The sequence below is a fragment of the Mus pahari genome, chromosome 6 (genome assembly GCF_900095145.1).
Source record: "Mus pahari chromosome 6, PAHARI_EIJ_v1.1, whole genome shotgun sequence".
Taxonomy (NCBI): Eukaryota; Metazoa; Chordata; class Mammalia; order Rodentia; family Muridae; genus Mus; species Mus pahari.
Window position 1 is genome coordinate 79,624,919 of NC_034595.1, and position 14,659 is coordinate 79,639,577.

A 14,659-nucleotide genomic window follows, 5' to 3' on the forward strand; every position below is an offset into this window, starting at 1 on the left:
CAGTGTGGAGAAGCAGACACAACAGTGTGTGAGGAGAACTCCACAACCCGTGTCCCTCCCAAGTGGTTGAGCTCTGAGACCTGAGCAGCCACCATTGGAAAAGGCTTCCAGGGACGCAGGATCTTTTAGAAATCTGTTTCTAACAGCTAGGATTGTTAACCTCAACTATCAACTTGATGAGATCTAGAATTTTCTGGGAGATGAACTTCTGGGCATGCTTGTTGGGGACTGTCTTGATCACGTTGAGAGATGGGAAGATTTGCCCACTGTGGGTAGCACCATCCCTTAGGAAGGGATCCTAGACCATACAAAAACAAAACGAGATGAGCACAGACACTCCCACCCTCTTCCTCCTGACTGCATATGCCACAGGCTCCTGCTGCTGTGACATTCCTGACATGACAGGTGGCATGATGAGTGTACCTTCAAACTGTGAGCCAAAATAAACCCTCAGCATTAGCTTCAGCTGTCAACCTGACACACCCGGGAAGAGGGGACCTCAATGGAGGGATTGCCTCCATTGGATTGACTTGTAGGCATATCCATGGGGGCATCTTCTTAATTGCTAATAGATGAAGAAGGGCCCAGCCCACTGTGGATGGTGCCACCCCTGGACGGGTGAGCTTGGGCTGGGTAAGAAAAGCAATTGAGTGAGCCAGTGAGAGGCAGCTGATAAGTAGCATTCCTCCATAGTGTTCTCTGCATCAGTCCCTGACTCCCCCTCAGTGATGGACTGTGACATGGAAGTATAAACTAAATAAACCCTGTAGCAGTTGATTAAACTGCTTTGGCTCCTGATGGGTCTTGTGCATGCTGCTCCCACCGGTGAGATCTGGGTTCATGAATGAAAGTTCATACAACAGGTCATCTAACTTTGATGTGCCTTGACTAGCTCAATGGCTGGGCACTTCTAAACCTCCCCGCGGTTACAACACACTCCCTTCCGTTATTCCTTGCTTAATACCTTCTAAATCTATATTTTATCTTTGCTGCCCTGTTACCTTCTGGGAAGCCCCACCCCCACCCCACCCCACCCCCGCCAGGGCTGCTTTTCCTTTCTCCTGACATTGCTGGATGATTTTTTTTTTCCTCGTGCAGCTCTTAAATCTGATCCCTCTCCCTCTGAGTTATGGTGATTCTCTCTCTCTTCTTCCCCTCAGACCCGCCCTTCCCCGCTCAATCTACAAGTCCCGCCTCTGTCTCCCTGCCCAGCAATTGGCTGTTAAGGCAATTCTTTATTACTAATCGAAGCCAGCTGGCGACAGGGACCCTCAGCATTTGGAAGTGCGGCTTTGGGGAGCCAAACCATTAGAACTAACTCCCAACAAACCCTTTCCTCACACGTTGGTTTTGGTCTGTGTTTTATCCCAGCAACAGAGATGGCACGCTACTGCAAACGATTTCTTCCTTGTTTTGTTGCTGGCCTGGGAGGCAGAGCGAGGCTGACACACATCTGCGGGCGCACCTTTATGAACACCAGATAGTAAAGAAACAGGAAATCGTGAAAATGTAAAAAGAAATGTACTATTATCAAAAGGCAAAATAAGACAAGATGCCATTTTCAAAAATATGAAGAAGTCAAAAGGCAGAAATTCAAATCCCATCATGGTTAGCCCTTCTTGAAGTCCCAATATGTGCTCAACTTTCATTTCTCACTAAGAACTGCACCGCTCTGGATCAACCAATTATGAGAGACCGTGAGGCTGAGCTCCACCCACTCAGGCGGAGTCACAGGAAACCCTTTAAACATCTGGCAAGCCCTGGCTGGATGTACTTGATCCGTCAAGGCTGCACACCTTTTATGAGAAAAGCCCAAGTTTTTGCCTCGCCAAACAAAGTACTTTGGATTGTGTGGCAATTTTCTTGAAATTCCTGATCCTTATCTTTTTAAAGTTTTATTTTTACTTTTAACTTCGGGTCTTGCGTGTGAGTATGTGCACCGCGTGCAGGGGGCCTGTGGCAGCCAGAGGTATAGAATCCCCTGGAGCTGGTGTTACAGGCAGGGGTGAGCTGCCTAATGTAGGGCTGAGAATTGTACCCCAGTCCTCTGGAAGAGCAGTTAGACCCTTAACCACCGAGTCATCTCTCCAGCTGCCACACCATGTTTGGAAACACTCTTACCATTGGAAATCACCAAAAATCCGACCAGTAGCCACATCGACGACCACCTTCCAAAAGCTCCCCTTCGGAAAGTGCATGGTTAGTTTCAGGTGAAGGGCTAATGACTCTCCAAAGCCCCTCCAATGAGGGAAGGTCAGCCCACTGACCACCCTTCCACTTTCACCCTTCCCGCGTAACAAAGAAGTTCTAGAAGAATCCATACCTAGTTTCTTCCCCCTGCCCCTTTTGGTCATCGTTTAATTTACTCTGCAGGCCACCTCACTCTAAAATTAGAGTTCGCCTGGCATAGAAAAGAAAGAAAATAGTAAATAATAAGAAAGCAAAGCCAGAATAATGAAATAAAAAAAAAAAAGCCAGGTCACCTAATACCCCCAAAGGGCCTGTTTGTTTTAGAGTTAAGATCTTCAGTCAGTCTCTTACAGGCTAAGAGTCAACCAGTTCTAACTTCAGTAACCATAACACATCTAAAAAATCAATTGCAAATGTCTATTTTTCTAAAGGAATTAGCCTACCGAGAAATCCCTGCTAGTTGTACCTACTTCATTTCCCTGACAGATAGGTTTAGCGGGACCCCCCCCCCCCGCCTGCCCAGTCTCACGTCTTTCATGATTCTTAGAAACTTCAGGAATGGGGTTTCCCAGATGCGGTGAGCAGGCACCCTTGTCCTGCTCTGGGTACACGGGTTTGTAGAAAGCTTCCGACCACTGCCACGAGGGGGCGCCGCTGAGGCACACCTGCTGGTCCTACCCACCTTTTAGGACTGCAGAAACTTCTCTTGTGGTCTGTTACTTGCCCAGGGCCCTGAGGCTAATCCCAGCTTCTGTGTGGAAAGAGACACCCCCTTCCCTCCTGATTAACCACCTGCCACCAAAGTAGGGCTTCCTGAGCCCCAGGAACTCTCAAGACTTAAGTGACAACAGTTTTCAGTGACAGCCACTTGGGCTCAGGTGAGTGCCTGATACTGTTCTCAGAACTTGATTTTTTAAATGCCCCTTCCTGTGACCCTAGTCCTCTAGGTGGCATGACTATGGTGTATTTTCCTGCAACACAAATGTAAAAAGTAAGCACGACTTCAGCAACAAGCAGCAAACATGACAAGAATCTACATGGGGAGAGAATCGCGATGATGTTGTTAGTAGAAAGCCAATGGCCATGCAAACCCCCAAACCACATGTTCAATGCATTTAGAAAATAAACAAGAGAGGCTGGAGAGATGGCTCAATGGTTAAGAGCACTGACAGCTCTTCTGAAGGTCCTGAGTTCAAATCCCAGCAACTACATGGTGACTCACAACCATCTATAATGAGATCTGATGCCTTCTTCTGGAGTGTCTGAAGACAGCTACAGTGTACTTACATATAATAAATAAATAAATTTTTAAGAAAAAGAAAGAAAAAAAAACGAGAAAGGAGCTGCTCCTCACTGACCTGAGGCTCTGGCTTCACTAAGTGGCAAAAAAAAAAAAAAAAAAAAAAAAAAACCCACCACCACAACAACAACAAAAAACCTACCATTAGCATTAGGGAAAATGGCTGCTGAGAACTAGGAGGTCTAACACCCTCTGCTTCCTCCTCCTCCTCCTCCTCTAGAGGTGAGCAGTGGGACAGAGGTAGAGAAAAGGATTCTCTATTAGCTAAAAGCTCATAAGTGTGAAGGGGTGTGTGTAATGAGGATGGATAACCACATTGCCACTCCTTCTCAGCTGCAGACCCAGCTCTCCTTCAAATCCAGCCCTGCTCCACCCAGCAGGTTGCACAGATGCCTTGGAGCAGACTGGGAGAGGAGATAAGAATGGTGTTTGCTCCAAACTGGAGAGTGTAAGGGACATCCAATGCAAGGAAGGATCTAACTGAGGTAGAAAGAGTATTTTGTGTGATTCATTTTAACTTTAGGAACTGCCTATCCCAGCACCCTGGAACCCAACCTAATCTGGAACACCTGAGGAGAAATCATGTCTGAGGGGCTGAGTTGAAGGCTGGGGTGAGTGTGCAAAGCTCCCCGGGGGATGCATGAGGGCTGCTGAGTGTCCACACATGTGACGACTGCAGAGGCAAAGAACCTGAAGGTGGTGCAGGTGGACAGGGCTGTGGGGGCCAGGGGTCACCACAAGCAGAACTGGATGGCAGACAACTGGCTCCCAAGAGGCCTGGGAAGGAGATGGAGCCAAGTCATCAGCATCCACACAGTAGAAGTGAAAGGGAGAGGGGGAGAGGGGAAATGGGAAGTGATGGGGACAGCAGACCTTGGCAGCACCCTGGAGCACAAAGGACACCCGCCATGCCAACTTTCATTCCAAACACCATGGCATTCATTTCTCAAAAGCTCCCTGGGCCAGCAAGGTGGCTCAGCAGGTAAAGGCACTTGCCACCGAGCCTGGTGACCCAAGTTCAATTACTGAAACCTATAGGGGGGGGCGGGGAGAAAACAGACTCACCACCACCACCACCACCACCACCACCACCAGTAAGGCAATAGAGGTTATTTGTTTTTAGACTTGCTCCCTGATCTGAGAGTCAGTAAAAATCAGCTCTCCCCTGCAGCCTGTAATGGAGCATAGGGCCAGAACACTCATCTGCCTTGCTCTGCTTTAGAGAGGGGTCAGGAAAGGAAGTCATGACTATGAGTTCTGTGCTAGGGAATAAACCTCAGAGAAACTGCTCTAGGCCCCCAGAGAAGCCATGCCCATGTTTCCTTTACCTTCCTTACCTTTAAGTCTGCTGCTCTGTGCTGAGCCTGTGAAAGGAGAGGCCATTAGCCTGCTTTCAGCCAAATACAAAACTCTCCTAGTGCAGCAAGCACCACTCTGGTTCTAGAGCTAGGGCTGAGGAACTGTGTCCACCACTGTGCAAAGAGAATCTACTACCCAAGGAGAGTAAGGTAAAACCCAGATACCAATTTACTCAAGCAGAAAAATCCTTCTGAAGGGATATAGGGAAGGTGGTGGATCTGGTCTAGAACAGACATCACCTGAGTGAGTTACCAAAGACTTGAGTGGACAGTTCTCCTGGCCCCTGCTACCCTTGCTTTGGTGTCTGAACTTAAAATTAAAAGACTTGTGAAGAGGAAAAAAGATAGCAAAAGATAATAAGGGCAGCAGAAGCCATCTCTAAAAACAAGAGACACTAGTACAGTCCCAACAGCCATGACTACAAACAAGAGACACTAGCACAGTCCCAACAGCCATGACTGCAAACAAGATACACTGGTACAGTCCCAACAGCCATGATTGCAAACAAGAGACACTAGCACAGTCCCAACAGCCATGACTACAAACAACAGACACTACCACAGTCCCAACAGCCATCACTAAGAGCAAGACACACTAGCACAGTCCCAACAGCCATCACTAAAAGCAAGAGACACTAGCACAGTCCCAACAGCCATGATTGCAAACAAGAGACACTAGCACAGTCCCAACAGCCATGACTAAAAGCAAGAGACACCAGCACAGTTCCAACAGCCATTACTAAAAGCAAGAGATACTAACACAGTCTCAACAGCAAAGGAAAGAACAAAGTCTTGGCAACCATTTCACTTCCTCAGGGAACTCAGTTCTCCACAGTAAAACTTCCAGAAAGCTCAAGACTATACTAAGAAGCCAGGAGTTAGCCAACAAGGGAAGCAGTATCAAAAAGATGACAAGAGTCAGGTGAACAGTGGTCCTCATTGCCTTGAGGGGTATCTCCCTTCACATTTTTGTGCTTCTTCAGTTCTGTCTTAAGTACAATACTGCTTTGACTTTGAGTATAATCTCTTGCTTGTGAGTTTGCCTCCATACCCACATATATAACTCGCTACACATATTCTCTCCCCCAACTTCAGGCTCAAACGTACAAATGAATTGTTACTCAAAAATCCATTAGGAACCTCCAGTTCAAAATGTCACAGACTAAGCCTATATCTTCTGCTTTCCTGTGTCTACACCCTGTCCCCTTAGAACCATGGATGCTTCATCCAGGCATGAAAGGCCCTTTGCTTTCCTCTGTTCTCCTTAAGTTTTCCTCTGAAACCCTAGAAAGGTACCTTCTCCCTCAACAGAACCACCGTAGCCATTCAAATCCTTACCTCTTTCAACTGGAATATTACCATACAACCAGACAGCAACACATTTAAGCTCCAATCGGTTGTTAGATTTTGACAATGCACATCTGAACATATCACCCTGAACCTGCCATCAAGGCTCCATCCACACATGACGGTGGTGGTTTGAATGAGAAATGTTCCCCGTAGGCTTAGGTATTTGAATCCTTGACCCTTAATGGCAGTGCTGTTTGGGAGTTGATGGAACCTTTAGGAAACAGAGCCTTGCTGGGGAAGTATGTCACGGGAGCAGGAAGGGTGGTGCTTTGATTGTTTATAGTCTCACTCAGTTCCAGTTTGTTCTCTCTGCTTTGTGTTTAGGATGGGATGCTATAAGCAAAGCTTAGTGGGTCATAACAGTAAGAGTCAGGACAATAGTAGTACTGAGGGAAATGTAGACTGTGGGGGTCCAGCTCAAGAGGATACAGAAGGAAACAAAGTATTAGGGACTGGGATATGAGGCCATTTGTGTGATATTCTGGCAAATAATCTGGCTGCCTTCTGCCTGTGCTCTAAGAACTTGCCCAGAGCTAAATTTAAAAGTAATGAACTTTTTTTTTTTAGGAGTATTTCAAAACAGTGTAGCATTATGCCGGTGGCATAGTTAGTACCAATAACTCTTATGTGGGTCTGCAATCAAAAACCGCAAGTGAGACAGAAAGAACTACAAAATGTACAGTTTGGAGAGAAAAAAAGCACTAGGCAATTTAATTACAGCTAAGGCATGTGCTGAATGTGAGGCTGGAATCAATAGAGATTAGCACCATTAAGGGCCCACCCAATTGGAAGAGCTTCCAATTTGTGAAAGGAAAGAGCCTAAGGCGTTGCTGCGCCCAGAATGACCTGGTCTCAGCACCTGTGTAATCCTGGATGCCACCCTCCCACCATCCCAGTCCCCTTAGCCCAGGCTACAAACGTGGGCCTCTACCTTCACCTAGAACCCAGGTCTTTCATACCTTGGTAACTTTCTCTAGAATGTTCTTCTCTCCTTCAGGACCCTTCCTTTCAGACCCAGGGTATTCTACGTATCTTCTTATTGCAGTAACTGACATTTTTCTGATCTTTAGTCAGGGCTCACCCCATGACCCACCCCTGATCCTCAGAGGTATGATGAGCCAGGAAAGGCAAGCTGAAGAGAGTTGACAGAAAGTAGCCTCCAGTGGACTGGTTCCTGGAAAGGAGGCTCTGGTACAAGAAGGCTAGGGAGCAGCCCCCTTCAGAGAGGATGGCAAGAGCTTCCACCTACTTTCTCACATACAAATAGAACGTTCCATTCTTCAAAGTTCTTCACAGCTATTCTCTGATCAATACTTGCCAGAGCCCAGAAGTAACTGGGATACAAGTGGCATTCTAAGGTCACACATAGAAAGCCAAAGTCCTTATTCAGTGTCTTTAAACCCTAAGAAAAACTATGGAGGCCAAAGTGCTACAAGCAAGAAAAGCACTGTGTATGGACCTCCCTGCTGTGGCCTGTCATGGGAGTGGCTGGTCTGAGAGACCACACGGGGCAGCTTAGGACAAGAGGGCTCAAGCTCAAATGGTGTCATGAACCTAGAACATGGAACCCTCTCAGTAGAAGATCAGCTCCTCAGGCATTGGGATTGGAAATGAAGAAACTGAGCCAGAGAGGACAAAAGGCAGGCATGACTGAGCACAGGGATGTCCAGTTTGGGAAGACGTGGTCACCTGTGCTCAGCCACAGGTACAGAGAAGCAGGACTGACCTGAGAAAGGAATCTTCAACCCACTTCTTAGCCAAAGCACGATCTCGATGCAAGTCACACCCATCTCCATCTACCTACCTCGCTCACCCCTATTACTCTATAAAGATGGTGACTCCCACCATTGCTCTGCTAACAACCCAGTCTCACACCAAGTGCCTCACCAATTCTGAACGTCCCAAATCCTCTCATCTGCAGGAACTCTCAACTTCTGTACTTGTAAAAGGCGGGGAGTTCATTAATGCCCTCATGTAAGAGGACTCGGGAGAGCACACAGCCCCTCAGGCTCTAGGGACACACGAGTCTTGATGAATTGTGCCTCCTCCATTTTCTACGCTGGGACTACTTTGAGGATTAAATAGGATGATACATAAGGCGCTTGGCACACGGGCTGCCAAAGAGCAAATGTTCAATGAACAGCTATTTCTGCTATTAGTAATGATCTCGCTGTGGTCTCACTTGCTGCTGACCTCAAGGTGGGGTACCCCAGGTACTAGTTCTCAGTCTACACCTCCTCTCACTGTAAGGTTTCAAGGTTTCCCTGTGAGGATTTGCTCCAACTGCAAACTACCAAGAAGAACAAGAACTGTTTTCTATGGGAAGGGCAGAAAAGGCACAGGAAGAAACAGGAATCAATATGTTGTTGGGCCACAGATTCAACTCTAACCCCAACCTCACCCATCTGCCTCAGACTAAGCTCTCAAGTGACAGCATTTGTAAGGACAGCCTAAGGATTCTATGTGTGTGTTGGGGGTGTGCAAGCCAAATTACACTTGGAAGTACCTTCAAACCTCAAATCCTTAGTCGTTGAAATTCCCTTCCAAACTACCCGAATTTTACAAAGATGGCACCTCTAGATTTACACCAAGCTTAAACATCAGAAGGTTTCTTTCTGGCGTGTTTTGGGAACATGGGAGGTATAGATACACATTATTGCTGCTTCTGTCAGGAGGAGGAGGAGGTGTTGCCTACAGTGCTTTCCCTCCCGCGTGGGTTCTGCGGTGGGCGCTGAAGTGGGAGCTGTTGTTGAAGTCTTTGCCGCATTCTGTGCACTTGTAGGGTTTCTCCCCGGTGTGAATCCTCTGGTGGATGATGAGGCTGGAGCTCTGGTTGAAGCATTTCCCACACTCTCTGCACTTGTACGGCTTCTCTCCCGTGTGAATCCTCTGGTGGGTGATGAGGTTGGAGCGGTCTCGGAAGAACTTGCCACACTCGGGGCATTCGAAGGGCTTCTCTCCCGTGTGGACCCTCTGGTGGGTGACGAGCTTGGAACGCTCGCTGAAGCACTTCCCGCAGTCCGCACACTTGTGCTGCTTCTCGCCGGTGTGAGTCCGTCGGTGGTTAGCCAGGCTAGAGCTCTTACTGAAGCTTTTCCCACACACGGCACACTCGTACGGCTTCTCGCCAGTGTGGATTCTTTGGTGACTCATGAGGGCAGAGCTCTTAGAGAAGCACCTTCCACACTCAGGGCATGCGTACGGCTTCTCCCCGGAGTTAGGGTGACAGGCTTCGGGAGAGTCCGCACCCATGCTGATATTCTGAGGTTCTTTAGGTCTCTCCTGTGTAGAATTTCTCCAGTAAGCACTGCATGATAGACTTTGGCCAAAGTTCTCCCCGGGCTCATTCTGCTGGTCGTGAGTTCCTCCCAAGTGGACCCGCTGATGTTTCAGTAGGTTTGAGCTCTGGTTAAAGCTTTTCCAACACAGCCCACATTTATAGGGCTTTTCCCCTGTGTGGGTTCTCTGGTGGGAGATGAGGTTAGAGGGGTCATTGAAGCTCTTCCCACACTCCAGGCATCTGTACGGCTTCTCTCCAATATGGATTCTCTGGTGGGTATTGAGGTTGGCACGATCACTAAAACTCTTTCCAGAGCCAAGACACTTGTAAGATTTCTCACTTGAATGGATCTGCTGGGGGGCAAAGAAATGCACTTTCCGACTGAAGCTTTTCACACGTGTGTCACATTTGTAGGGTTTCTCTGTGAGGTACAGGCCTTGGTGGTCAATGAGTTTTTCTAAGTCCTCCTCAGAGGAGCACTCTTCCCATGGGAGGGTGTTCCTCCACTCCCCTTCCTTTCCGTTCACATGGTCCTCCCCCCAGTCATGAGGCTGGCAAACGGCTTTGGTGGTATATCTTGATAAGGCTCCAGGCAAATCCCCCAAAACATCCCGCTCTGAAATCTGGTCTTCATCCTCATGCTTGAACTCAAACCCTGAAAGGACAGACAAACGGAAGGCCTCCGTTCATTCACTGGTTACTCTTCACACACCTATATCATGTATTTTCTCCATTTGGCTAACAGATTTGTACATGATAGCTCACAGCTTATAAATGTGACTAGCACAAACGCTGTGCCTCTAACCCTGAAATGCGGATGAACAGTCTAGATACAGTAACCCCACCCACCACCCCAGCCACCAGGAAGCCTGGCTCTCCTCCCCACCCATCAGTCTAGAGTACAGTAACTCCACCCCTGCCACCATGCAGCCTGACTTTCCTCCCCAGCCATTCCTCTGAAGTCTGCATTCAATTATAAGCAGCTCTTCTCGTCATCCAGCCCATTAAGCAGACCCGGTGTCAACAATCAGTTCTGTAGTTACCCAGGTGTGTCCCAGTAAAAGCTAGACCAGCCACCCAGAATGCAGGCTGCCACTTAAAACATATGACAGCATATGACAGCGTCTATGCAGTGCACAGGCTTTTCCCGTTCGATCGTATCCATTCTTTGGCTCAGAGACAAAGATGATATACCTGGCTCCTGAGGGGCTCTAGTAGACCCGAGCCTGACAAACCTGACTTAGAGGCCCTGCCCTTCTCTCACTCCCTCTGCCTCGCTAAATTGTTAGATTACATTTCTAGAGCTGGCCTCCAAGGTCTGGTCTGTTATTTGGCCACTTCCTCCTCCTGAGGCTGACCACTAAGGTCCAGTATTGGTTCAAAGGTTCAAAGTATTGAAGTCCAGCAATCAAAAGCTCCCTTTGGCCCAATTAAAATTAGATGCCTTATCCTAACACGCGGTTTCCCCTTGTACCTTTATAAACCACTTGCCTGTGGGCCACATCTGTCTCCTCTCTATCCAGAGGCAGTCCTTCGTTCCTCCTGGGAAAATACCACTTATCCCCTCCTCAGCCTGCCCCACTCTGCCCCGCCCCTGCCCCACCTTGTTTCTTTACCCTCTCCTTCATCCTGTCTTCTGTCTCTGTTTCTTACTCCCTGCCCTCTGTCCCTCTGGGGCAAATAAATCTCCTTTGTGCTGAGAATCTGGTCTTGGTGTGTCCTGTGCCCATCCTGGTCCTTTTAGCTTCCATCTTTGTACAAGGCTGCCAATTCTGCCAACACCCAATGGCTCCAGGCTCACCTGCATCTGGAGGCTGGGGGTCTGGAGTCAGAAGTCTAACGGCATCCTCATCTTCCATCTCACCCCAGGCCTCTTGGTCATCAGCCTCAGTACCACTCTGCTCAGATCCAGGAAGACCTGTGGCTTCTCCTACCATCTCCATGGCTCTGATCACAGTCCGAGCCCTCATCAGTGAGTCCATCTCCTCATAGAACGGGCAGGTTCCTGGTGGACGGCTGCTCTTGGCTTTCCTGTAGCTTCGAAGAAGGTTCTTGAATCGGTAGCGGCACTGTTCCAGCGTCCGCAGGAAACCCAGAGCGCGCAGCCGCTCCGCGATGGCCCGGTATATCTGGCTGTTTTGGTGACAAGTGCGAAGCTTTTCGGCGAAGGGGGACTCGCTGAGAATTGCCAGAAAGACCTTGGTCTCTTCGAAGCCCCAGTGCACGCCTGCTGTCAGAGCAAAGAGTTCAGACATGTGAGACTTAGGAGCTTTACCGATGTCATTAGGACTGGGGTCACCTGCACGTCTACATATCCAGAACACAGATCTCAGAGACTGCCCAAGCACCTGGGGGCACAAACTTGCTCCTCAGAGACATGCTAGGGAAGTTGGCCAAGGCATCTTCTCTCACCATTTCAAGAGACAGTCTTGCTGAAAGAGAGGCCACGTGCCCACGCTTTACCAACTGCATCAAGTGACCCATCCCCATGGCTTCAACAGACAAGTGACTATCATCCGTGATGTTCTCCCTGCATTCACTCTAAATGCATCCCCTGTCTCCTTTGTGGATCCTCCTTTCAACAATGTGTGGAATCTGAGAATCCACAAGGATCAGAGACATCAGTGGACCTTGGTAACCAGGGCGCAGACTATGGCTAACGACGGGCTTTCCTCACTGGTCCACGGGAAGGGCCACAGTTTAGTCTCCATTCAGGTAAGCTACAGAACCCAAGGAGGCGTTGGGGGGGGGGGGGCTACATGAACTCCAGGCAAAAGCCCATGCTCTGCTCCTGCCTATGTGACTTCCAAAGCCTCGTGTGGCTGTCAGAGACTCTCCCTTTGCAGTATCAGGTATTTGTCACAAAGTGACTCAAGGCTATACTGTCAGTTTCTTCTCCACACTCCAGTGTTTCCCTCGCTTTCTTACCCAAGACTTGCTATCTGTGAATTAACTGACCATTTTCACACGCATCAAGAGAAACACACCTACGGAAATGACAAGATCACTCGGGTACCACCTCGGAGTGTCCCCAGTGACACCCTCTGGAAGCAACTGGAATCTCTCCTGGTCTAGCAAGGCTTCAGTTATTTGCTCCTATAACTAAGAGATGTGATGCAGAGAAGAGTGAGTCTGAGAAGGGTCCAGGGACTTGGTGTCTTACTCTAGGGTCAGTGATCTGACTCACAGGCTGAGCTCTAATCTTATGAAGCAGCAGCCTGGCTGATATTCATCCAGTTAAATGCCATGTTCTTACCAATACGGCTCTGGAGCAGAGCTGGGGCCCCTGCAATCCTGGACCCCTGAAGAGACTCCTCAGCGGCCAGGCCAGAACCACTGCAGTCTTCCGTGGTCTCCTCGGGCTCCCAGCTCCCTTCGTCTTGGTCATCCATCTCAGTGTCGCTGTCACCCAGCCTGGGGAGTGCCACTGCCTCTCCTGGCCCACTTGTGGTTCTTCTGATGGCTGTCCGAGCCCTCACAAGGGCCTCCAGCTCCTCATAGAAGGGGCAGGTCCCTGGTGGATGGCTGTTCTTGGCTTTCCGGTAGTTCCGGAGAAGGTTTTTGACCCTGTAGCGACACTGCTCCAAAGTCCGCAAGAAGCCCCGTGCCCTGAGCCGCTCTGCGATAGCCCGGTATACCTGGCGGTTCTGGTGACAAGTCCGGAGCTTTTCAGAGAAAGGGGACTCACTTAAGATGGCCAGGAAAGTCTTGGTTTCCTCATAGCCCCAGTGAACACCTGACACCTTCATGTCCTCCGCACCCCACTGGCATGGCTCTTCCCAGGCCCTTGAGTCTGCCTGGGCCGCTGCCTGCACTGGCTTGTCTTGCTCACTGTCCAGGCTATCGTCCGCAGCACTCCCATCCCCAGAATGTATAGGGCTCAGACCCCAAATCTCCGGTCCTTGCTCTTGCTGGGAGGTAACACTTGGCTTTGAAGCTGGAACTCCTGCACAAAAGGAAGGACAGAAATGACTGAGCAGAAACAACCCTGTTGGACTGTGTTTATCTAAACTGTTCCCGAAACTCACACCCTTCTCCTCCGAGAGGCCGATCAGAACCTCCCATGATGATCTCCCTAGAGAGGGGTGCTTAGAAGACGCGGGACCGTCACCGAAAATGAAAGGGACCTGCCGGCTCTTCATCTGCTGTGCTGTTGTTATGAAACACGTCACAGAACAGGGTGACTAGGAAAACACAGGACCTCAAAACTCCCTATCAGACTTAACTCACTGTTGGAGGGAAGGAGAGAGAAGGCAAGAGAGGGAGAGAGAGAGACATAGAGACAGACAGAGACAGAGACACAGAGACAGACAGAGAGAGAGACAGAGAGACAGACAGAGACAGAGACACAGAGACAGACAGAGAGANAGACAGAGACAGAGACACAGAGACAGACAGAGAGAGAGACAGAGAGACAGACAGAGACAGAGACACAGAGACAGACAGAGAGAGAGACAGAGAGAGAGAGATTATGAATATGAATGTAGAGCCCTAGAGCATTGCTAAGCTAACAGGTAGTATGCCTGGAACATCTCGTCCTCTGGGATGTCCTCATCCTAAGAATGTAGCTGGTCTACAGGAAGACCTTCCCAGCAGCACCTGGTCCTAACAAAGCCGAAAGCCTTCAATTACAGTACATGTTTGAGGTGATCTAGATAAAGAATTTTGATGTAAAGCCTTTTCAGGGTACTCTAATTCAGCATTTCATGATCGGTTCAATCAGCAAGCACTATTGGGGTCCCACTGTCCAGTAGGCAGCCCTCCGCCATCTATCTTAGCCTTTCACAAGTTACCCTGTTGAAACCTCTTCTAGTCTACCCCAATTGTGTGTCACCCTCCCCACCTCCGGGGACAGGCCCTTTAGCGTTGGCCTTCAGAGAAAGGTGTGCTGGTCACATGAGCTTTGAGCATTTGAAAGCCCTTGCCACTGGCTTTTCTCATGACCTCGGCTTGCAGGAGTCTGCCCCCGGGGAGTTCCCAGTGGGTGCTGAACTTTTGAGACAGAGAGCCTGGTCCCGTTCTGGACCAAGGTGACTGCCCCAGGTGAGGAGCCCAGCAGGGGACAGCATGCAACCCCCATCCCAACCTGCAGACATGGGTGACTACAAGGAGCCGGTCTTCTTCCTCCCCCTGAAAGTCCAGAGAGGGCAGAGCTCTGGTTCTGAGGGCATGGCAACCCCT

The 14,659-nt window shown here is 49.2% G+C and overlaps 1 protein-coding gene across 2 annotated transcripts in view; it reads right to left on the minus strand.

Annotated features, from left to right (window-relative positions):
• Nucleotides 1-6,788: 6,788 nt before the first annotated feature.
• Zscan20 (zinc finger and SCAN domain containing 20) overlaps nt 6,789-14,659 on the minus strand; it is a 28,389-nt gene continuing 20,518 nt past the window's right edge. Inside the window, exons 6-8 of one of the 2 annotated variants that reach the window (XM_029540285.1) lie at nt 12,735-13,424; nt 11,280-11,705; nt 6,789-10,133 (exon numbers count right to left, since the gene is read on the minus strand). In XM_029540285.1, coding sequence (XP_029396145.1) covers nt 8,890-10,133; nt 11,280-11,705; nt 12,735-13,424 — 2,360 coding nt within the window. In that variant the 3' untranslated portion in view covers nt 6,789-8,889. Of the gene's footprint in view, nt 10,134-11,279; nt 11,709-12,734; nt 13,425-14,659 lie in introns of both variants that reach the window. The other variant, XM_021200291.1, reaches the window with a different exon arrangement.